General features: G+C 38.4%; 1 protein-coding gene across 1 annotated transcript in view; it reads right to left on the minus strand.

The window, feature by feature from the left end:
• LOC123667697 overlaps nucleotides 1-25,632 on the minus strand; it is a 62,142-nt gene that overhangs the window by 24,048 nt on the left and 12,462 nt on the right. The window contains exons 3-19 of the mRNA XM_045601538.1: nucleotides 24,218-24,281; nucleotides 21,669-21,876; nucleotides 20,341-20,727; nucleotides 19,720-19,843; nucleotides 18,773-18,951; nucleotides 17,856-18,004; nucleotides 13,841-13,932; nucleotides 12,952-13,080; nucleotides 12,384-12,509; nucleotides 7,409-7,489; nucleotides 5,385-5,475; nucleotides 4,497-4,665; nucleotides 3,230-3,384; nucleotides 2,584-2,730; nucleotides 1,829-1,926; nucleotides 1,043-1,159; nucleotides 522-698 (exon numbers count right to left, since the gene is read on the minus strand). Of these exons, the coding sequence (XP_045457494.1) occupies nucleotides 522-698; nucleotides 1,043-1,159; nucleotides 1,829-1,926; nucleotides 2,584-2,730; nucleotides 3,230-3,384; nucleotides 4,497-4,665; nucleotides 5,385-5,475; nucleotides 7,409-7,489; nucleotides 12,384-12,509; nucleotides 12,952-13,080; nucleotides 13,841-13,932; nucleotides 17,856-18,004; nucleotides 18,773-18,951; nucleotides 19,720-19,843; nucleotides 20,341-20,727; nucleotides 21,669-21,876; nucleotides 24,218-24,281 (2,493 nt within the window). The remainder of the gene's footprint in view (nucleotides 1-521; nucleotides 699-1,042; nucleotides 1,160-1,828; nucleotides 1,927-2,583; nucleotides 2,731-3,229; nucleotides 3,385-4,496; nucleotides 4,666-5,384; nucleotides 5,476-7,408; nucleotides 7,490-12,383; nucleotides 12,510-12,951; nucleotides 13,081-13,840; nucleotides 13,933-17,855; nucleotides 18,005-18,772; nucleotides 18,952-19,719; nucleotides 19,844-20,340; nucleotides 20,728-21,668; nucleotides 21,877-24,217; nucleotides 24,282-25,632) is intronic.

The raw sequence follows: 25,632 nt of genomic DNA on the forward strand, positions 1-25,632 counted from the left end.
TTGATTTATTTCATTTATCTTTGCCTGAATATAGAAAGCAGTTGTCGAATTTCATTAAAACAATTTAATGTGGAAAGAATTTTATATCGATGATGTGATTATTTATTTTTTTTTTTTTTTGAGTTTTTGATGTTGATCAATTTATTATAGCTTATCATTACTTTGGAGTGCTTTTATGAAATAATAATTGGTAAAATTAATTTGTGTTAATATTTTTATTATGTATATCTGTTTGTTTCCCAAATATTAAATAAATAAATCAGTGTTAGTGTGTGCTATCCTATGTCGACATGTGTGTTAGTATGTGCTATCCTATGTCGACATGTGTGTTAGTATGTGCTATCCTATGTCGACATGTGTGTTATTGTGTGCTATCCTATGTCGACATGTGTGTTAAGTGTGTGCTATCCTATGTCGACATGTGTTTGTGAGTGCTATCCTATGTCGACACGTGTGTTCGTGCCGCCCTGTCTACACTCGTGTGTGTGTGAGCCGCATGCGTAGAGCGCTCGGTGCCGTACCACCTTGTCGCCGTAGATCCGCCGCAGCGCGCGCTGGTGTATGGTGGGCGAGTGCCCGCCGAGGCAGTCGTCCAGGCGGAACTTGGCCGCCTCCTCGCTCGACATGCGCGACAGTTTCTTGGCGACGCCCTCCAGCACTCGTATGGTGGCCGCGTTCGTTTCGATCACCACGTCCAGCTGGTGGGGACATCGGTCAGTACAGTCATTTATTTTGATTCACTTATAGATTTCAACTAATTTTACTGATTGACACAGTCTTTAATACAAAGTTTCAACAAGATTATATCAGTTGTAATAGAGGCAAATGATCTTCACATTAATAACTGCAATTAAATTTTAAAACTGTTATAAAAAAAATGTTAGTTTAAAATAATCCACCAACCCAGATTGGTGCAGTGTGGTGGATTAAGCTCTGATCCTTCTCCTACATGGGGAAAGAAATCTATGCCCAGTAGTGAGATATTACAGGCTGAAGCAGGATATAAAGAATGTTTATATGAATAACCAATTGCAAAACATACCTCAAATCGTTCATCTTCACACCGATATATGTACTCTTCGTATTGCGTTTTCCTTGATGTAACAAATGTGGAATCCTCACTCCATGTAGGGAATGAAACCCACGTGTCATTAAGAACCTAAAAGAGATCACAAAAAATTAATAAAATTGGTAAAAAAGGTTATATTTTTATATTAGAAGAGAGCAACACCGCACTGCAAAATCTCAACAACTGTATTGTATGACAACCAACTTCAAAAACAAGAGATTCTCAATTTCAATATTTTTGTTTTATGTGTAAGAGGTGTCGTAATTTTTAACTAGGTGTACCAATGAATCAATGTGTTGTTTGTCACGTTTAACCGAGTAAGGGCTCAAGCAGAAAATTTCCTGCTCAAAATACGGAGCAGCCACACTGGGGTAGTACCTGGTGGACCTTACAGAAGATCACAGCTAAATAATACTGTTTTCAAGCAGTGTTGTGTTCCTGTTTGTAAGGTGAGAGCTTCAGAGGGGGAATTGGGGATAGGGACAGCAACACGCTTAATATGCTTCTGGTGTTCCAGACGTCTGTAAGCTAGGGTAATCGAATACCATCAGGTGAGCCGTACGCTTGTTTGCTAACTTAGATTATAAAAAATTAAGTGGAAAAAATTTAAATTTGAAAGTCATCCGAATAATTTTTATGAGTTTTCACCAATAATACTTATTTAATTGACAATTTTTCGACTAGCTAAGTTGATGATTAATCTCACTTTGTTACTTGTGTGAATGAAACTTACAAAAGTATTTATATAACAATAATTACCTCTTTACAAAGCGGCGTCCGTCCGGAGCATCGCCTCGCCGCCGCTTCTCGCGGTAACGCACAGTACGACGTACCTAACCTCTTGCACGTCGACAGATCTGTTGAATTAATTAATATTTAATAACTATAGTAGTAACATGCGACTAGAGTACGACCTACATTTCATTTAATACTCTTAGTTATCACGTTTAATGAATTTGCTTTCTTTCAATTTGGCTAGCACAATACAGTTGTTTTTATAATTTGAGTCCCAAATAAACAAAATGACTTGCTTTTGAATACTACAGGAGTCAAGAGTATATTCAATACTATATTTTACTTTATTTAAAAATTGGTTGTCTGTAAAGTCGGTTTACGGACGATAGTTTAACGTGACAAAGTCATAACAATACATCTTCTCGGATGAATAGGCCAATCGAATGGAAGAGAGATAGATGCGGCGCAAGCGTACAATGCGCGTAACGGGACAATTAGCAATCCTTTTTCGTGCATACAGCCGGCGTTCATCGATTAATTAGACGTTGTCACGTCAAAAGCGTTAATGACTACACTAATAATAGACATGAAATAACCTGTACTTTTGACTAAATAATAGTGAATATCAATTATCAGAGACATCAGAAGGAAGGCAGCATGCGTGTATCAACACTGACAATCTGTTAAAGCACATCGCATGTGTTTCATCATTGTCCCCATTATCTGTAGCCGTTTTGTTATTTATATAACTATTTTTTTGACTATAGTTTTATATTTACCTATATCCATAGCAGCATCACCTTGGGGTCTCTCGTGCCTCAACTGAGCCCCGTAGGCTCCGAGAGGCTCGTGACGTTTAGTGTCCGAGCCCAGTCTAGACCGTTCGCAGGTCAAAATGCTACTTGTACTGCTGAAGTTGTTGTAGCCTAGAATATTTATACATTATTTAATACATAAAATAATAAATTTAAGATTCATCTTCAAGGAATACTAAAGCAAAAGGAATTGTAGGTATTTATTTTGTTTTTAAGCTAAAACTACTCACGTCTTTAACATATTTCGAAAACTTCATTTTAAATCTTTAAAAATAAAAGGTTTGTAGATCGTTATGACAAGTAAACATAATACTGAAATTTATTTTAAGTATATTATACTCCTAAGATTACTTTTCTAAATCTATGGTTATCAAGTTGGTGTACGTGTTGCGAGGTGGCAATATGAACACGCAGTGTGTTGTTTATCAGATTTAAAATTTTAAAATCTTAAAATACTCGATTGGATGTCTTGTTTATGAGGTAAAAAGTAAGTCATTTGTAAAACCAGTCTTTTAAAGGTTAACCATAAATAAAATATAAGCATACATTGTTCACATACAATATAAAAGCTAAATAATTAGTATTTTTGTATCAAAAACTATATACATACTGGTATGAGTAGTGGTAGGAGTGTGTGGTGGTGATATCGGCCCCAGGAAGTCTTGCAACCACTTCTTGAGGTCTGGGTGTCGGTACAAAAATGGCTCGGTGACACCAAGCAGCTCAGATGATGAAATTATCTCGTTCGTGAAGAGCAAAAGGCATCTATCAATTGAGAAGATCATTATCATTTTGTTTCTTTTTTTTAAATAATATAATGCAGTAACACATAAATAATTCTAAAAATACTTTCTTTTAACTCTGAGATCACTCAGTCAGTGATTTCTTAAATAAATCATCATATGTGGAGACATTTATATTTTTCAGTATTATTTCATACTACTATGTTCTGTTTTCTGAACGGGCAAACATGTACTTTAAAGAGTTTTCTGCTTTTTAGTTGTTTTATTAACCCTCCGTTCAGAAATGTAAAATGTAAACATTTAAAACCATCTCAGCGATTCAATATTTTAGGTACCCTCCTAATTTGGATTATACTTGCTGCGTATCAGTGCAGACCTCGGATGTTAGAGAGTTAAAGTTTAAAGTTTTTTTTAAAGGTAAAATTTAATGTTTTTTTGTTGTTGTTGGTGTTTTCCAAATTTTACATAACTGTTTTTATTATTTTAGTGTTATTGTATATAGATTTATCAAAAAGAGAAGTTCCTGCATTTAGTTAGATAAAAACCTTTTTTTTTGTGAGGAGAGAAATTTAGGTTCCTACTTTTAGATTGTAAGTTGAAGGCAGAATTAAAAGAATATTTTTACGTAGCTCGTTGTAGTTTTATTGTAATTAGGTTAATTAAGATAATTTGCTAAGATAATTAAGAAAATTTAATTAGATAGTTGTTTTTTAGGCTGTTTATTTTTGGGGTCTTTAGAGACCCCACGCGATCAACCGCGTAAACAAAAAATGCGCGAGTGACCGAAGGTTAAATTTGCAACCTAAATTAATTTTTCTTTCCAAATAATTAAAATTTTTTAACCTAAGGCAAAATATAAAAAAAAAATCCCAAATTGGTTATTCGTGCTCAAATTTTTTGCTTCATTGAACACAAACAGATTCATTTTTAAAGTAAAACTACGCACGCTTGACTTGGAGAGTAAACTTATGAATGCGTGACCAGAGCGTTACGAAAAGTGTAAGCGGGCGAGCCGAACGTAAGTTGAGAAGAGAGATAAGTTAGATGAAGCTAACGAAGTTTTACTTTAGTCGTGTGGGTCTAAAGCACCCCCTGTTTTATTTATATAAGATGGACATATAATTAGTACATTACCTGAGAAAGTTTTCATAAACATGCTGTGATCTTAATGCCTTCCTAGCGCGGTCAAAGAAGGCGTAATCTTGCGCAGTGGCCAGTTTGGCCGCTTCGGCTAAAGACACGTCGCGAAGCGCGGGAGACGAGCCGCCTGCTCGGGCTTTCTTAGCTGGCGGAGCACCACTTGCTATGTACATAAAAGAATTAATGACAAAATTATTCATTTAATAGTAAACAGATGTATTCTAGATAGTAACAAGAGGCAATGAACAGATTCATCTCATAATAATGGGATAGTAGATAATATTTTGATTCAGGTGCAATGCAGGTATTAACAATAAAAGTAATTAGTTTTATAATAATTGCTTCATTAGTAATCTCTAAAATTTAATTTTAAGCAATGATGCTAAGTTGAACAGTAAGGACATTTTTAAACGTATTTAATACTAATTGTTACGACTAAAAAGATTTATAAGTATTCTTTCACTATTCAAAGTAACACATAATATTATATTCAAAACAATGTAATAGTTTTCCACACATATAAACAATATATGTAACTAATATAATATCCAGAACTAATATAATTAAAGCTTGTTTCAATTGTGGATATTGGTTATCCTGCAAATAAATTACGATTGAACTTTAAGAGTAGGAGGTAGAATAGGCCATTAAAACATGAATAAAATACGAGTTCTAGATACATATTTACGAATAGAAGTATCTCATAAATAGTGGTATTCGACAGTGAAAAAGAATAATACATGAAATCTATAATTTGATGGATATCGTTATGCACAACCGGTGAATGAGTAATAATATTAATTACAATAACACTTTATAGAAAATAAAATAAAAAAGAAGATGATAATATATTGAAGTTGTAGGACTGTAGGTGTAACTTACCAAGTTGAGTGGAAGAACCGAAGCTAGGCGATCTCTTGAGATGGTGGTGTTGTGGAGGCGCGGGGGGCGCGCTCGTGTGCTTCGGAAGCGCCTGGTAATGAAACAAACGATAATTTAAGCATTACTTGTTCATTTCGCAGTGTGCTTACAGCAATAAAGAATATAGCCACACCCTCTCTTCTCGTGGGTGTCGTAAGAGGCGACAAAGGGATAACACAGCTCCACTATCATCTTGGAATTTATAAATCCGACCGGTGGCGGAATAACCATCTGGCTGGCATGCTGGCTTTGAAATACACAGGCCGAAGACGGGCAGCAGCGTCTTCGGTGCGACAAAGCCAGCCCCACGGTCACCGACCCGCCTGCGCAGCGCGGTGACTATGGGCAAAACACATGAGTGTTGACTGTGATGGCTGAAGGGACGTTTCCATTCGTGCCATTGTCAATGGCACTTTTGAATTGTTACTTGGTCCGTCGATGCAGCTCACAGCGCTGTTTCCACGCGGGCCCGGAGCAGAGTAGCGCTCCTCGTCCTGCGGGCACGCTCGTGTACACTCGCGCTCGGGGCAGAGCGGCGCGCGGTGTAGTGTGCAGTGTGGTGGGAGGTGGGCGGGGGGCGGTACCTGCGCGAGCGCGAGCGCGTGCGGCGCGTGGTGCGGCGCGTGGTGCGGCGGCGACGCGGCGTAGCGCTCCTCGTCCTGCGGGCACGCTCGTGTACACTCGCGCTCGGGGCAGAGCGGCGCGCGGTGTAGTGTGCAGTGTGGTGGGAGGTGGGCGGGGGGCGGTACCTGCGCGAGCGCGAGCGCGTGCGGCGCGTGGTGCGGCGGCGACGCGGCGTAGCGCTCCTCGTCCTGCGGGCACGCTCGTGTACACTCGCGCTCGGAGCAGAGCGGCGCGCGGTGTAGTGTGCAGTGTGGTGGGAGGTGGGCGGGGGGCGGTACCTGCGCGAGCGCGAGCGCGTGCGGCGCGTGGTGCGGCGGCGACGCGGCGTAGCGCTCCTCGTCCTGCGGGCACGCTCGTGTACACTCGCGCTCGGAGCAGAGCGGCGCGCGGTGTAGTGTGCAGTGTGGTGGGAGGTGGGCGGGGGGCGGTACCTGCGCGAGCGCGAGCGCGTGCGGCGCGTGGTGCGGCGGCGACGCGGCGTAGCGCTCCTCGTCCTGCGGGCACGCTCGTGTACACTCGCGCTCGGGGCAGAGCGGCGCGCGGTGTAGTGTGCAGTGTGGTGGGAGGTGGGCGGGGGGCGGTACCTGCGCGAGCGCGAGCGCGTGCGGCGCGTGGTGCGGCGCGTGGTGCGGCGGCGACGCGGCGTAGCGCTCCTCGTCCTGCGGGCACGCTCGTGTACACTCGCGCTCGGGGCAGAGCGGCGCGCGGTGTAGTGTGCAGTGTGGTGGGAGGTGGGCGGGGGGCGGTACCTGCGCGAGCGCGAGCGCGTGCGGCGCGTGGTGCGGCGGCGACGCGGCGTAGCGCTCCTCGTCCTGCGGGCACGCTCGTGTACACTCGCGCTCGGAGCAGAGCGGCGCGCGGTGTAGTGTGCAGTGTGGTGGGAGGTGGGCGGGGGGCGGTACCTGCGCGAGCGCGAGCGCGTGCGGCGCGTGGTGCGGCGGCGACGCGGCGTAGCGCTCCTCGTCCTGCGGGCACGCTCGTGTACACTCGCGCTCGGAGCAGAGCGGCGCGCGGTGTAGTGTGCAGTGTGGTGGGAGGTGGGCGGGGGGCGGTACCTGCGCGAGCGCGAGCGCGTGCGGCGCGTGGTGCGGCGGCGACGCGGCGTAGCGCTCCTCGTCCTGCGGGCACGCTCGTGTACACTCGCGCTCGGGGCAGAGCGGCGCGCGGTGTAGTGTGCAGTGTGGTGGGAGGTGGGCGGGGGGCGGTACCTGCGCGAGCGCGAGCGCGTGCGGCGCGTGGTGCGGCGGCGACGCGGCGTAGCGCTCCTCGTCCTGCGGGCACGCTCGTGTACACTCGCGCTCGGGGCAGAGCGGCGCGCGGTGTAGTGTACAGTGTGGTGGGAGGTGGGCGGGGGGCGGTACCTGCGCGAGCGCGAGCGCGTGCGGCGCGTGGTGCGGCGGCGACGCGGCGTAGCGCTCCTCGTCGCGCGCCGGCGGCGGTGCCTGCGGGGCACACGGGATTATTTTGTCGTAGTCTAATTGCTGTACTGTGTGGCTACGGTACTAAAGAATATAGCTACCCCCTCTCTTCCCGTGGCTGTCGTAAGAGGCGACTAAGGGATAACACAGTTCCGCTACCACCGTGGAACTTAAAAAGCCGGCCGGTGGCGGGATAACCATCCAACTGCTGGCTTTGAAATGCACAGGCCGAAGACTGGCAACAGCGTCTTCGGTGCGACAAAGCCAGCTCTACGGTCACCAACCCGCCTGCCCAGCGTGGTGACTATGGACAAAACACATGAGTTCGCGCTATTTTTGGCGTGAACTTGTGGAGGCCTATGTCCAGCAGTGGACTTTATAGGCTGTAATGATGAATTGCTGTGGTTTCTTCACTATCGCATCCGACACTTGTTTTTTTTTTTAATCTATACTAATATTTTTGAATATCATATCAAAAATTGACCGCTCCAGCGGGGATCGAACCCGCGTCTCCGACTGACCGTGTCGGCGCTCTAGCCAATTAAGCTATGGAACAACTATACTAATATTATAAAACTGAGAAGTTTGGTTGCTTATTCAAACCAGCTAATTTTAGAAACTACTTCGTTCGAATTGAAATTTTTTATTTATGTAGGATAACCTACTCACCACAGGAAAACAACACTAAAATGAGAATGATGTTACTAAGTGTAATGTATAAGATACTCACTCACTAAACACTTTACACTCAACAACCCCCACTACGATTAAATCGAAATGAAAAACAAAACAGAACAAACGAAACACCCAGACGGAGGCATACACCTGTACAACCTATACAATGGACGAGGTCGAACCCGCGACCGCCTACGCGCAGTGAAAAGCTGTCAAACTTTTTTTTTCTGTCAGGAAACTACGTAATAGACTTGGGTAACTCATGAGTGAGTGATACAAATGAAACATATCTTTTCAAGTGAGCTAGTCTTTCATCAGCTCACTTACGTTTCAAATATATCTCCAGCTCACTAGTCTTATGATTCATTTTCGAGAGACTGACGTACTGAGCGGGAGTAAACGAGACTGAGCTAGTGAGCTACTCGATCGGACGATGGCATTTATCATGCGAAAGAGAGAGATAGTTAGTTACGGCTCTGTATCTTTTCGATTCATATTTCACAAGGTCATAGACTCAATCGTCTTGCTTTGAACAAGCGAAAAAGTATTTTTTTACCACCACATAAGGTTGCATTTTGGTTGCATTATAAAATTATTTCACTAAGCTAAATGAGCTGAAGAGCTAAATGAGTGATATATATCCTAAGATCAAAATGATATATATCTCTCTTTTCTTTTCAGTGATATAAACTTCGCATGGCTACTACGTATATCTATCCCCAAATAAAATAATCAGTTTAAGTTTCATAAAAATTAATTTATGAATGTAATTACATATATCTGACACATACGTATCACTTGTAATTAAATAAGCCGTGCTCTTAAAGCTCACACTAGTGGCAAACACAATCATAACACAAAAATGTAATTAAGAGCCATTTCACAATTTTACGCTCTGCAAGTTTAGGTAAATTTGGTCGCATCGCGCTAGTCGTACGAGCCGCGCGATCTTTGTGCTAGTACGTATAGTGTGACAACCAAAAGACCATCGTGATCATTTTCTGATGTATAATAAAAATTATAACTATGGTATAAAATGTTTTTTACATAATTAATTTACTTTAATTACTAATTTTACTTTAATAAAAATACTTACATCTTTTAATTATTTTTTTTTTTGTATTCCTTAATGATGTAAGTTTACTTTGATGAAGATAGTTCGTTAAAATTTCTTAGTTATCTAAGAGAAATATCGCTTTCAAAATTGTACTTATTTGGAAAATATTCGTAACTTTAAATTTTTTTTATCGTTTAATAGAGATACAAATGGAATAAAAATCTATGATAGTGGACAACAAAATTATATTCCACATATTATGATATTTTTTTAAAATGGTTTCAACGTAGAGGTTATTGAAAAGTAGGACTTCAAAGTATACATTGCGACCGTTTACCCAGGGAGGAGGCTGATGAAAAGGTTAATAATTTTATACACATAATATAAATCAAAATTCTGATCTGACTATGGACTACAACAAAGGTTGCTCTATTATATTTCAAGAATATAAATTACACCATTGCATCCAACACTGAGATTAACGACGTCAAAATATTACAATTTCGCGGATTGTTACCGATTTTTGTAAAATGGCTCTTAACCAATTAACTTGGGTTATGACTAGACCTAAAACTTTTTACATGTGCAAATTAAAACTTCATAAATGTGTGTCATGTGTTAAGAGGAAAGAGTACCCGAGAAACTTTTAAAAACAGGTATTTGAATAAAATGTTCCTATCCACTCACTTCGAGGCAGGTCTGTGATTGGCTACGCAAATGGCGGGACCGAGACCTGCCGCCATTGGCCCGTTGCAAAGGCGCGGGAAATGTACTTGCCACCTCTCTCTGTTACACGGTTGTTACCAGGTTTGCTATATAACACGTTTCCCAGCAACAGCCAGTAACTCTCTAACGAACATTTACCACACTCAAAAGAAAAAACAAGAAAAAAGAAACGATGAAACAAAATAATAATAACAAAAAACAGAAATAGATCCTGCCAACGAAGTATGGAGAGCAGCATCCCAAATAGATCTGAAGAAAACACAAAAAAAAAACGTGGTCGTCTCGGGACTCCAGACAGAAGTAATAACTTATCAAGTTTAACTGTGGGTTAGAGTGAGAGGACGAGCCTGCCTTCCGCTGCCGTACGCGTAAGAAAGGCAAGCCAGATGGTGACTGGTGCTTTAACACATTACGTAACAAAGCTGTTTACCCTTCTATGAGTAGTTATCACTTCAAAAATCCGACATGTGAAGAAACAAAAATTTAAATTTTTTAATTCGACAGTCGGAAAATAAGCGTACGGCTCACCCGATGGTAAGCGATTACCGTAACTTATAGACGCCTGCAACACCAGAAGCATCGCAAGCACGTTGCCCACCCTATCTCTCTGACCTCTCCACCTTACAAAGGAACACAAGACTGCTATATCACCTACATCACCGGTCGAGCTGCTCCATATTACGAGCAGGATAAACCCTGCTTGTGTACCTCGAGATGCACTCAAATTCTCAGGTTTAAATGAAGCTCGGCAGGCCTTGTAGTCAGGATAAACGATGAGCGTTGAACTTTTCGAGTGAAGCTATGGCAGGTATCTAGGGCCTTGGGGCGAGTTGGCGAATGCTAGCGCGACCCCATCTCGCCCCACCCAGGTGGACGTCACACGTGGTGGTTTTTTTACTCAGTAGGAGTCTGACATAACCCTTTGGCGCGCCGGGTATCCATGATGGATTTTCCACACATAAAAAAATGTATCTATTAGAAAGAGGAAGGGAAGGGACACCAGTAACTCGTTGGTATAACGATATGATAAAAATAACAGGAAACTGGAAAATGATCGAATAGAATATAGTCGTCTTTTTTTTTCTTTTTTTTTTTTTAATATTTTGATTTATTTTAATTTAGTGGAACTTGATTGATTTAACTTTTTATTATTCTATTTAATGTTTTCTTATAATTCCAATTTTTAATTGCTTTGTACATTAATCATATTACAAATGAAAAATTAATTTGGCTATCAATATTAATCTATATAATGTAAAAAAGCTGAAAAGTTGTTTAAACGCGCTAATCTCAGGAGCTACTGGTTCGAATTGAAAAATTATTTGTGTTTGTGTGTGAAACTTGGGGACACAAGCTAGTGTTTTTATATTGTGTTATTCTTTATTTTTGTAACCTTTTTTTTTATAACAAAATCTTTAAAATTGTTTAACGCAATTATAAAATAGGTACTTATAATAATTGAGATAATCAAGTTAAAAAGCCCCAGCTATTTTGTTGTATTAATTTTATTTTATTGTCATGACGTGATTTGGTTTCGTCATCGTCACAGTCGGCTAAAACAGCTTCTGTGATGGTTGTCTTCAAAATTATTCGTAACACGCTGTCAACAAAATTATAATCAATATAAAACCCACCCGTCAACTTCGATAATAGTCACAAATACGAGCAATATATATTGGAAGAGATGCGGAACAAGATTCAAAAACTTTGTAAAATACAATTTCTTCCGTATCTCTTCCGTTTATTTGTGGTCAGTCCTCGTCGCTCCGGTGCCAAATCAGACTATCTTGAATTTTTCCTACACCTGAGTTTGTCCGCGAAATACTAATGTCTGTTATATGCAACTTTTGACTAGTTAATTCAAAAGATGGAGAATCAAATGGAAAAAAATTGCAGCGAATCTACGCTGAAGATTAACGAAGTACGCTAAATGTAAGAAAATCTGACCAAACAAAACGAAGTTATCTAAAAACGGATGAAAGTTAAGGGAAACAACACAAATGAAAACGCTGAAAACGCGGTGAACTGGCGACCTAATGAGAGCAGATGTGAAACAATATTTTGGTACGTAACAAATTAGAAAAGAAATCGCGCTGGATAATTTCGAAGGTGTGGAGAAAGTGAGTTAAAGAGGGAAAATTAGAACTAGCACACAGCTAGTGGAACTAAATAGAACAGAGTAGAAAAAAAAAGCCAAAGTTGGGCAGACAGAACATATTGCAAGTATTGCTGACTCTGGAAGTCAAAAATGCTAAAAATCATTGAGGTATATGTCTTAATAATGATATAATTGATGATATATGATGATGATGCATTTGAAGTATGCCTTTCAATATTATTACACTGTTACTGTAATTATATGAATATTTTGTGCTTGGGTTTTGTTAATTGTTGGCGAACCTTAAGAATAGTTTAAAATGAATAAAATGACGATATGAAGTTGGTTTAAAGTAAACATACCTGAGGCGGTGGAGATCTCGAGTGTGGAGGAAGTACGTGTGCTGGTTTTGTCACCGCCTTTGCATCTGGTAAAAACTGGCCAAATTCTGCCAGTAGATCATCTTGATTTTCAAATAATTTCGCCACCTGTTTAAAACATAAGTTTTATGTAGGAAATGTAAATATTATTATAATTATTACTAGAACTATTTAATTTTTTTATGTATCAATAATAATTAATCCTTCTCCTACTTGGAGATGCCTAGCAATAGGATACTACAGACTGAATCATATAATCTTATATTTTTAATATAACTACAATTACATAGGAATGGTTGGTATCTAATATAAAAAATATTTTAGCTGAGTTCCAAAAACGGAGGTGGTTCTAAATTCGATTGTGTTGTTTTTTTACAATTTTCAATCACAAAAATTGATGAAAATACAGATTCATCAATAAAACAAAGAAGATACTGTATTCAATATCATTAAAGCAGATTTTTTTTAATATGTTTAATTTATTTGAAGAAAATAACATACTAGAAAAAGTTTACATATCATATTAAGATATTATAATTTATAATTTTACCTGTGAGTAAACCTCCTGTTCAGTTTGTTGTTTGGCTTGAGGCTCCTTTACGTCTCTGTGACCACGCTGGTACGCGTGCAGTATCTCCAGGAAACGTTTGTATTTGTCCGGTTGTCTGGAGAACCTCGACTGTGAATAAAAATGTATTATTAGTGAATAATTCACACACTTTTAGTTTTACGAATATGTAATAACAATGTTACATTATTTACGTATTTATTTATTTACGAGTTTTTTTTTTATTATATATTACGATAAAGATTATGAATTTAAATATATCTAAGTACTTTAAGCAAAAGATGATCTTTTCAAACATTAAGCTTTAAGGAAACTAGGACGAGACTTACTACCTTTCATAACGACAACAATATTTTATAATCAATAAATACCCGATTTACAACAGACAATATTGAAGATAGGAAAAAAAAAACATTTTTTTTTTCTTCTTTAAACTAGATTGATAACAAATTCAAAAACTATAAAAAAGCGAAGTTTCACTAAATTCTATAAATATATAATAATCTTAATAATAGGTGAAGCAAAAACTTTCTACCCCTTTTAACGGAAATTGCGCGGACGGAGGAGTATGAAATTTCGCACACTTATAGTTAATATAGAATATAGAATGCTAATATATATATTTTTTTAATTATGCATAAAAATACAGTACATCAATATAAAAAAATTCCACACCACCACACACTATCGTTTATTATTACAGCAGTATCGTCTTTGACAACGGAACCACAATGAACTTAATTTCAGACTTATAATTAAAATTAATTAGGGTCGAATTTCGACCACCGCCGAACGCTAGTGTGAACGATTTCAAAGATCAAATCGATTTCAAAGATTTCAAAAATCGATTTGAAATTCAACAACAGCGTACCTTGATCTTGTTGACGTACTCGATGGCGTGGTTGAACTCCACCGGCTGGCCGGCCGCCGCGCCCGCATGGCCTGTGCTGGAGGGCGCCGATCCTGACAGACACACACACATCATTATTTATTTATTTATGCATTAACAAAAACTTAAAACTAACATTACAGTAACCCAATGCGTTAGTTAAGTTGATTACAACAAATAACATTAAATTTAACAAACAATTTAAACAATTCAATAAAAACAAAATAATCAAAAAATATAAAATAATCAATGAATAATCAATAAATATAAAATAATCAATAAATAATCACACTTAAAAAAAATCATAAAATTCATAAAAAGCAAACATAATAATAATACAAATTATTACATTTATATTAATAAAATTAAAATCAATGTCAATATGTAACATTAAATTCATTATAGCTTCATTGGTTATTTCTGGAAGACAATCCAACCGTTAAATATATAATAGATACGTACATAATTATATAAATTACAAAATAGTTATTCTTATTAATTTTAAGTCAAATTTAAATTTATTTACACAAAAAAATTGTATATAACTTTATTTTTTTAAACGGATATTTAAAAATAACGACTTTTCGAAATAAATATATTTGCACAAAAAAAAAAACCATCACAGGTGTCTTGATCATAACAAGGTCTCTTAATTACGTATTTTCCTTTTTATCATCGTATTTTAACCCAAATTTATAAATTTACCTCGTAGTGTGAAATTGTTCATAAATAAAAGCGCGTCCATTTCTTCGTTTGCTTTACATATCATCGCAATTATTTTTAAAATATCAACTTATAAGCTCTGACTATAACTTAACACTCATACTTAATTATTATAGTTTTATAATTGTCGATCGAAAATTTCAAAAAACTGATTTTTAAAACACACAACGAAACTCAAACAAATAACCCACAAGATCCGATTGAGGTTCGTATCAACTGTTCGTTTGACTACTATTTTTAAACTACCCTCATTTATTAGAATATTCAACGTACTAAAAATCACTGCTTGTATAATTGTTTTATATGTGAACAGCAAAATGAGTAAGAATTTTGTTTTTGTCTTGAAACATTACAAAACAGAACGGTGTTCGACAGTACCCCGCGCGCATTGCTACGCTTTTTCATTTTATTTTTTGCCGTACCAACTCAGAAACCTTTGTGGGCTCATGCACAATACTTTGCTGAAGATCATGACATGCATCATCAAATGCATTTACGATTCTATAAAGGGCATACAGACAAACAGTCATTTTTATATATCGATTATATCCATGCTGCCATGGACGTGTCTAGCGAAGTAGTTCGTCTATTCAAAGTCAAATTTAAAAATAGGCTAGGAATTGTTTTCTCACGCGAAACGAGATCTATTACATTTACAGAACCCCCCATTTGAAGGAACGCAGATGAGGAGTCGAACACCGTATGTATGTCACGCTATTCGCAATATAACTTTAATAGCAAGTTTAGACCGAGAAAAAATACACGAAAAAATTACTGTGGGCCATGTCTGAGCTATAGACGAAAACTTACGTAATAATATAACAAGTATCTAGTAATAATTAGGGAGTGTGCGAACAATTCGAACTTACGAATTATACGTTCTGAATCGAATATTAATATTTGATTCGAAACTCGGTTCGAAAATTCATATTATTTCAGTTCCCGAATAAATCGAAAAATTTCAAAAATTTCTGACCTTTCCGTGCTTTGGAAAGGCTGTGTTATTTATTTGTACTTTTTGTAAACTACTTTCCTCGGGAGCTCTGACCACTTTATCACAGCAACACAACACTTTTCGTAAACCATATTTAGTTGTAATTTTCTACAAGGCTGAAAGAAGGTACTTTCCCAGTCGGGCTGCTCCAGATTTTGAGCAAGATAATATATCCTATTATGCCCTAAACTCAATAAAGAGTATAAGCTGTTTATAGCCGAATCGATCGACCCAAATGTAGGGATGTGCGAAATCCGAATTTTCGAACTATTCGAAATTCGACGAATAATTCGAAGAAAATCGAATAATTCGAACAATTCGCGAATTATCAAAATATCACTAAATTCTATATTATTTTCATTTTAATTCCATTACATCGTGTATCAAAAAATACTTTACTTACGAATAATATACTTTTTGATTAGAAATCAATTACTCAGAGAAAACAATTGATCTCTCTGCAAGAGATCTTTTCAATTCATTTCGGTTTTTATTATGAATTTCCGTTTGAAAAAATCAAATTTTTAGAAAAAATTTCATACTAATTGTTTTATTTGTGTAATTATATTTCATGGTCTAAATAAAATGTATATTAATTGTTGATTTCATATTTAAATATCGCAAATAATAAACTCTGAATTCAAAATACTCAAAAATTTGGGAATAATATCATAATTCGGAAAAAAATTGAATTAATCGATTTTTTTTTTTCGAATTATTAGTCAATTTTCGGATTATTGGATTCGAGTTTTGAATTATTCGCACACCCCTACCCAATTGCTTAAGGTATATTTTTTTAACATACTTTTGCTTGTTGCATTTATTCCCCTATAAGAAGTTAGTAGATAAGAGGGGAGTCCCACCGCTAGGTAGACTGTGGATGTGTGAAAGAAAGTACAAAGAATGGAAGTGCGAGGGACACGAAAGCGCGAACTGGTATAAGATATTCGAAAAGCAGTTTGACAATGTTGGTAGAGCACTGTTTATAGATATTGGAGTAAGTGAAATAAAATAAACGTTAAATTATTGACTAGTTACGGTTCGCAGTTTCACTCGCGTCAACCAGAGGACCAAATAGGCCGGTAGAGGCTAAATCTGTTTTCAAGCAGTATTGTGTTCCTGTTGGTGAGTAAGGTGACCAGAGCTCCTGTGGAGGATAGGGTCGGCAACGCGCTTGCGATGCTTCTGGTGTTGGTTTGTCTATGGCGCTACGGTAATCTCCCACCATCAGGCGAGCCGCACGCTTGTTTGCCGACCTAGTGATATAAAGCTCCTGTGGAGGATAGGGTCGGCAACGCGCTCGCGATGCTTCTGGTGTTGGTTTGTCTATGGCGCTACGGTAATCTCCCACCATCAGGCGAGCCGCACGCTTGTTTGCCGACCTAGTGATATAAAGCTCCTGTGGAGGATAGGGTCGGCAACGCGCTCGCGATGCTTCTGGTGTTGGTTTGTCTATGGCGCTACGGTAATCTCCCACCATCAGGCGAGCCGCACGCTTGTTTGCCGACCTAGTGATATAAAGCTCCTGTGGAGGATAGGGTCGGCAACGCGCTCGCGATGCTTCTGGTGTTGGTTTGTCTATGGCGCTACGGTAATCTCCCACCATCAGGCGAGCCGCACGCTTGTTTGCCGACCTAGTGATATAAAGCTCCTGTGGAGGATAGGGTCGGCAACGCGCTCGCGATGCTTCTGGTGTTGGTTTGTCTATGGCGCTACGGTAATCTCCCACCATCAGGCGAGCCGCACGCTTGTTTGCCGACCTAGTGATATAAAGCTCCTGTGGAGGATAGGGTCGGCAACGCGCTCGCGATGCTTCTGGTGTTGGTTTGTCTATGGCGCTACGGTAATCTCCCACCATCAGGCGAGCCGCACGCTTGTTTGCCGACCTAGTGATATAAAGCTCCTGTGGAGGATAGGGTCGGCAACGCGCTCGCGATGCTTCTGGTGTTGGTTTGTCTATGGCGCTACGGTAATCTCCCACCATCAGGCGAGCCGCACGCTTGTTTGCCGACCTAGTGATATAAAGCTCCTGTGGAGGATAGGGTCGGCAACGCGCTCGCGATGCTTCTGGTGTTGGTTTGTCTATGGCGCTACGGTAATCTCCCACCATCAGGCGAGCCGCACGCTTGTTTGCCGACCTAGTGATATAAAGCTCCTGTGGAGGATAGGGTCGGCAACGCGCTTGCTTCTGGTGTTGCAGGCGTCTGGCGCTACAGTAATCTCCCACCATCAGGCGAGCCGCAGCTAGCCGAGCTAGTGGTACAGAGGCGGAGCACGTACCGGGCGGGTGGTGGTGCGCCGCGGCCTCGATCTGCTGGTGCGCCTGCGAGATGTGGTGCAGCGTGTTGGCGGGCGCGCTCCCCACTGCCCCCGCGCCGCCCACTCCCCCCGCGCCCGCCAGGTTGTGCGCCAGCGCCGAGCTCACCGCCCTGCAAGCGACACGTTATAGCACCCGACCGTCTGACACGTCGGCGGCCCGAGCGTGGGAGCGCTCAGAACTCTTATAGAGCAGCCGCCAGTTCTTATCATTACGGTCAATCGGTAATTAATTTCATCACTTTGAGTGTGCCTATGTACCCGTGTCAAACTAACGTAAATTTTCATATCGATGGCTCCTAAGTATACTGAGTCAACTAACAACTTTTGATAATTTAATTTTTTAAGATATTAATAACATTTACTTCATTTCCTATCTATTTATGTAACAAAAAAATAAAATTATTAAAAGTAGACTTGACTCAGTATACTTAGGAGCCATCAATATATTGTAATGTGAACGATATCGCCACTGTATATTGGTTTTAAATAAATAAATGTATGCTACACACTCGACGTTCCTAGTAGAATTTTCTCCTGTGCCACACCAGCACGAACGCCCAGAGCACGAATAACATCTATATGGCCAATACAAACGTCTGTCGTGAGCAGGGATCGAGCCCGCGACCGCCAGCGCAACAGCCAGTTTTGTGACCGCTGCGCTGACGCGTCGTCAAAAATATGAAGATACAGTTTTAGACAAAACTAATTAAATGTTTTTTTTTCTTTCATATTATTTTTATTTTAATACACTGACTAGGAACGCAACATTTAACTACTACTGAAAATTCATGTAAAAACACAGTAACAACAATCTAAATACAATATTATATGAAAGTGTCACTTTGTGTGTATGTGTAAGACAGAGAAAGAGAACTCACTGCGGCACAGGTAACAGATGGACAAGCTGCGACTGCGGAGGCGCATGGTGCACGCCCAGGAGCACAGGGCCTCCGCCCACGCCCACGCCGCCGCTGACGCCTACACTACCTCCCACACCGCCCACGCCCACGCCCACACCGCAACCAGCGCCAGTCGGCGACGGCATAGACACGGACACCTGTGGTATAACACGTTGTTACAGACTGAAACTATCTCAACCCCTCATTTTAGACAAATAAATGATTTTAAGTTTATAATAATAATAAATAACACACATGGTCGTCTGTTCATAAGGTAGGAACGGTTAACTGAGGTAGGGCACAGTAGGACAAGATCACAGCTAAATAATACTGTTTTCAAGCAGTGTTGTGTTCCTGTTGGTGAGTAAGGTGACCAGAGCTCCTGGGGGGATTGGGGATTGGGTCGGCAACGCGCTTGCGATGCTTCTGGTGTTGCAGGCGTCTATAAGCCCAGTCGGGCTGCTCCATATTTTGAGCAGGAAATCCCTGCTGTGCCCTGCCTCAGTTAAATTATAATGAAACAACTTTTTCAAATTTAATCGATGGACCTGACGGACGGGAAGACTCCCGTGATCATGGTTGCTGTATAGTATCCGAAACGTCGGGAATCTAAACTTAATAAACCGCGATAAAATCCTAAAAAAAAAATGTTTCATTATAACCAATATATCACTATTATTCTATTCTGTTTTGAAGTAGTAATAATATTATTTCTTTTCATACTATTACATAAATAATTTTAGCTTTAATATCTTTGTGACATTTGTATATTAAGCCTAAAACATACATATTTGTTTTCAACTTACTTTCTTTTAATATTATTTTATTATAATTAAAAAAAAATACTTATTTTCATTTATCTAGAAACATCAACTGTACATTTATATTGGTTGTCTAATAGTATCATAATAAAAAAAAAAACATACCTGTCCATTACTCTGCACTTCGATCTTGTATCCGGGAGGTAGAAATGTGTTGAAACCGACAATCAGTTCTGGATGTCCTTTAAACAGGTTCGACACCCGCGTGATGACGCCCGGCGTGTCGATCCTGCAATCGACACTACATGGTCAAATGTTATGAGTTTGTCGTTATTATTATGGTTATGCCAATATTTACTATGGTAGTCAGTTAAAAAAGCAGCCATTATTGTTTTTCATCGCTCTCAAACGGTAATTGTTTTCATCATTCATGGATATGTTAATATTTTGGTAAGTTAGGGCCGATTCCACCAGTTTTGGATATTGATCCTAGTAATCGTTTCGAATAGACTAACAGAGAGATAAGTAATGGGCCATTAACGACTTGTTTTGGCTCCAAATTTTTCATTGGTAAAAACATTTATAATTAATCAAAAACTTTTATCGTTGGATACCGTCATAATTATTAGTGTTATCCTCAAATGGGAAAACAGTTTCTTATCTCAATTGTTAATATTAGATTTATGAAATATGGGTAGTGTTAATTGTTAATTAAAATGAAGTTATAGTGAACTTTATTATATTGATAACAATCCTTAATCATTAGCTCTGGTTTAATAAACTCACGTTTGACTCTTGAACTCCTTCATGATGTCCAGAAAATCGTTGTAGACCTGCGGTTGAGTGTTGAACTTATACTTGACTTGGTCGAGATAAGATAATGCATCTTCGACTTTTAATCTCTGGAATTGGCCAGGCGGTTGCGCTGCCAGCGGCGCAGCCAGGCCGGGGGATTGACGACCGGGGATCGGTAGCGGTGCTTGTTGCGGTACCAACTGGGAAATGAAAAGAAGTATCAAATATGTTGTTACAATAAATAATAAATAAACAACCGCATTCACACGCCACACACACACGGATAGTGCGTGGCAAGCATCTGTATGGCCTATACAAATGTTTGCCATGAGCGGGTATCGAACCCAGTGCAACCAGCCATTAGCCAGTACTGTGGACCTTTGCGGCAGCATATCGTCACCTACCTAAGATAAACTTGCAGATAATTAAGATAGAACGTAATGATTACGTTCGATATATTTTTTTCACACACAGGTATGTATGACTAGAAATATTAAAAGTCAACAAACACAGACAAACGTCGGCCTGCGATGTCTGTTAAAATTTAGAACAAGTCTTCTTTCTTTAACGAATTCGTAACATAACCTTGGATGTCAAAGTATATTGTTGATGGGGTACTGATATAATGTATAAGTAATACATTGTACTTATTTTAGTGTCCAAGAAGTAACATCTTGTATGATGTGAGACCACACAAGTTATTAAGTCAAACTTTACTAACAAAAAAAGTATTTATTATTAAATATTGAAACAATTGGGAGCTGGTAAATGTAACGCTGTTATTGAAATTTTATTTTCATCACGTTTATTTTAGGTACAGCGCTTTTTTCTATTTGAAAATAGGTCAAAGACCTAACTACTGTTCTCGTATTTAGACGACGTTTTGTAACAGATATTTTTAATCATTTTCTCAATATAATCCGTCAGTCCAGTCGACGTAAAATGTCAGTCTCGTTTTCCTGAGGTTAGGTAAGTACAGAGCTCCTGGACTCCTGGCTCCTGGAGCTACGCACTTGCGATGCTTCTGGTATCGCAGGCGTTGATATGGTGCGGTAATCGCTTACCATCAGTTGATCCGTCTAATATGTATAAAATCCTCTTGTCACAGTGTCAAGGGCCAAACTCCTCTGAAACAACTAGACCGATTCTTGTTAAATATTTTTGTGCATATTTGGTAGATCTGAGAATCGGTCGTAATTTTTTTTTATATTTCTTAATTATTTGAGTGCTCCACCCTAAAAGATTTTTTTTAATTTTAACTATTTTATTTTTAATTTTATTATGATTTGGCATTGAAAAATAAAATCATAAATGTTCACATTATGGCAAAACAGCATTTGCCGGGTCTGCTAGTTGTATAAATAAAATTATAGGTATAATAAATTACCTTAAGCCGAGGCGGCACTTGCTGCTGTTGTTTGGGCGCATACTGCACCGTGTTCGGCTTGAGATAGTTGATGACAGCTGGCGAGGTGGCGCGAGTCGGGCCTCGCCCGAAACCGCTCACTGACAGCATCGCTGTCGCTCCTAAACAGAAAAAACGGAAAGTTACATATTTTATAACATATTTAGACAAACAGCGTGGTTTCTCCCAGGGTTACTAATCTTTTTTTTTGTGCAGCCTAGCATATTCTTAATTTGTTTTACAAAAATAACAACAAAGTAAGCTCTTTAGCTTTATTCAGTTACTATACTCGTAAAATAAAAGATATACGATCTTAATCAAATTTTAGAACAAATAACATTAAAAGAAATCAAAAATATAATCTACACGCGATAAATCTAGTCGCACATTACAAATCAATAAATAGCTAGCTTATCATTAACTATAATTAATTCATCAAAGTACACCGTAATAATACATTGTAAAACGACAGTTGAAAAGTAGTTTTGTAGTACTTGAATAGACATTCGATTACGAATAACTTATAGACTCTAGCTGTAATCTCCATGTTTATTGTTATAGAAGAATAAATCTTTGATAACAGAGCCTTAATAATGTTCAAACTTATAATTTAAATTAATTATGGTCGAATATCGACCACAGGGCGACCACTAAACTATATAAATGAACAGTTCAAAATCTAGAACTAGAACCAACTCGTGTACTACAAAACTATTAGACACAAGACAAAACAGAAATATTGATATCCTTAGAGTATTGTTTAGGTTGTAGGAGTGCCTTGTTTATCGTAACTGACCTAAGTTAACGTGAGCGCATCGCGACCTCGACGCCCACTCCGCATGCGTTATTTATGTATTTCGAAAATATACTATAAAACAAATACTTCGTTGTATCGTATTACAGACTTTGACGTTTAATAATTTGTCCTTATCGTGATATGTTACATCTTTTGTACGATTATAAACAAAGTTTAGATGCGAGTGGCATAACAAAGAGCATTGACCGAGCAAAAAAACCCTTTGTTATGAGGAATACCTTTATTTTTTTCTTTTTTTTTATGTCACTAGGTCGGCAAACAAGCGTACGGCTCACCTGATGGTAAGCGATTACCGTAGCTTATAGACGCCTGCAACACCAGAAGCATCGCAAGCGCGTTGCCGACCCAATCCCCAATCCCCCCAGGAGCTCTGGTCACCTTACTCACCTACAGGAACACAATACTGCTTGAAAACAGTATTATTTAGCTGTGATAATTTTATGTCGCTGTAGCAGTAATGACGGTGCATTTTATGAAAATTTTAAGCATCAACCTATTCTGATTGTTAAGTTATAAAGCCCGCGATGACTGGATTTCAATATTTACAGGCTATAAAAACAACAATTAACATTTGCATATAATGCAACAATAATCATGACTTCGGGTTTAAGCTGTGTTAATTTTATTAGATTAAATACACTTGTACTCGATTTACAATACAAATCTGTTATATAGCGAAATAACACGCATAGGTGTCTTATATTATATCCTTTATATATATTCTTCAAACGGAATTATGGCGAAATAAATGAAATCAAGCCAAGACTAGAGAATAATACTAGATAAGCGTGTTTAAAAAATGTTCTAGTTTTTATTTTACAGAATAGCACAAAAACACGTTTTATTCTCATCATACAAACATAAAACAACAAGTTATAACTACTCGTAGGTAACTACATCAATTATCTAAATGTATTCATATAATTTTTTTGCTCGTACATGTACTAAACCAGAATATTGTACATAATATATTGTTTGTTAGCATTTTTATTGCGTACTTATAAGGATATTCGTTAGAACATAAACAATTTTACCTTTAAATACTAAGAAATTAATAAGAAATAAAGATACTATTGTATGAGACATCAGAAGGAAGGCAGCATGCGTGTATCAACACTGACAATCTGTTAAAGCACATCGCATGTGTTTCATCACTTGTCTCATACAAAATTCCTCATCTTCAATATAGCTAGTACATAAGCTTTTTAAAATTATTTGAACTTCATAACGTAATACTCAATTTCTTTTCAATTTTAGTGTATTATCCGTAATACAAGCGACCCACTGGCTGGTAATGACATTTAGTTCTCGTAGATGAAGTTGACGCGGTGGCCTAATTTCGTACTCGTGTAAAATAGAGCTAGTTGACGGTTCTTGACAATTGACGCTCATTTGATTATGAATCGACATCCTACTGAATCAAACTTTTATTACCAGTTCCAGAACTCATCAACACAAGTGAGTCAGACAGACATCTTGAACCCGAGCGTTGACACTAATTGGTGACACAAAGACATCGTACAACTGTACCGGTAACTTGGTCAATAGAAAGATACACAAAACATCCCTAATATGGCAATGTACGAAACTACTGAATTACGTAGATTTGGTTATGTACCATTAATTACTTTATACAATTAACTTACCTAATAATTGTGGTTGGGCCGACTGGGCCAGTGTATGCATGTTGCTTGCTCCTGCATGCTGTATCTGTAACAAGAATTTATTATATAACAAGTTTGTTAATTATAACAATTAAAACTTGAAAGCTATCATTTAACATTTATTTTATAATAGCTACAAAATTACTTGTATGCCCTAAATTAATTAATTAGTAATAGTTATGTATTTAGTTCTTTATTTTGTATGTATTTTTTTAAATTTAAATCCCATATGTTTAAAATCTTTTGATGCTGATGACTCAATTGTCTAAAGCGCATGCTGTAACTACCTTTAAGAGGAATTATATGTATAAACTTAATACCTTTGCATATATCTAATTGTAATTTTTTTTAACATGCAATTCTGTTGGTGGTTCTAATTAAATAAATAAATAAATTATGTTCCTAATGAAAGTATAAAAATTTTCACACGTTAAATAATTCTAGTAATACGGATACCTGGCTACGAAATGCAAATACAATTATTTACAAGAAAAAACCGTTTTAAAATGATTCCGAGATTAGCACTTCCAATAATCACAACACATGCAGTATCGACCTAGATCTAATTTAGTCACAAGCTTTATTTTTGTACTACTTTGAATTACGGCATTTTGTGATAAATTTCAATGTTTAGTTATGTGTCGGTAATATTTTAAAAGCAAGTTTTAAAACAAGTTTTACGGTTTGCTGCTCTCTTTGATGGTTGAACTGGTTTTATGCTTTACTTCGTGTTTTTAACAGATTAAAAAACCAGTAGGATATGAGACAGGCATGTAAGGATAGGATATGTATAGTTTGCCTGTATTTCTTAAGTCTATCATCTTAATTGCTACTCTTAACATATAGTGTGTTAATATCTGGTTTGTAGACGTATTTTTTTCTATCGTATTACATTCACGATTGTCATTCAAGTCACAATTATTCGTAATATAATAATGAATCGGCTTGTACGTCACCGGAAATCTAATGACGTTAAGCCAGCTGACAGATATATTATTTTTATTAAATAGGTAGATGATAATGAAAATTAAATAATAATTAACACGTATAAAAAAAAAACTATCAAGAATAATTGAAATTATGCAACTCTCATATTTCTATATTTTATATATTAAATATTACGAAAAGGAAAACTGTTTATTTAGTTACGATTGTAGTAAAGGCTGTAAAAATACGTTAGCGATGTGTAAAACCGAATATGCCAAGAAATATTTAAAAAATCTATGTAAAGAAGATAATTCAAAAAAAATGTTTTAACATTTTCGGCACGCTATAGCCCATGAGGGGGCTGTAACGCTTCCAATGCTAAATTCTCTATATCCCCTTGTACGCAGTCTACACTCTTATTGTAAGCGTGCGACGGGATAGGGGGAGCTATGAATGTATTAAAATCGTCA

Source organism: Melitaea cinxia, chromosome 29 (assembly GCF_905220565.1).
Source record: "Melitaea cinxia chromosome 29, ilMelCinx1.1, whole genome shotgun sequence".
Classification (NCBI taxonomy): domain Eukaryota; kingdom Metazoa; phylum Arthropoda; class Insecta; order Lepidoptera; family Nymphalidae; genus Melitaea; species Melitaea cinxia.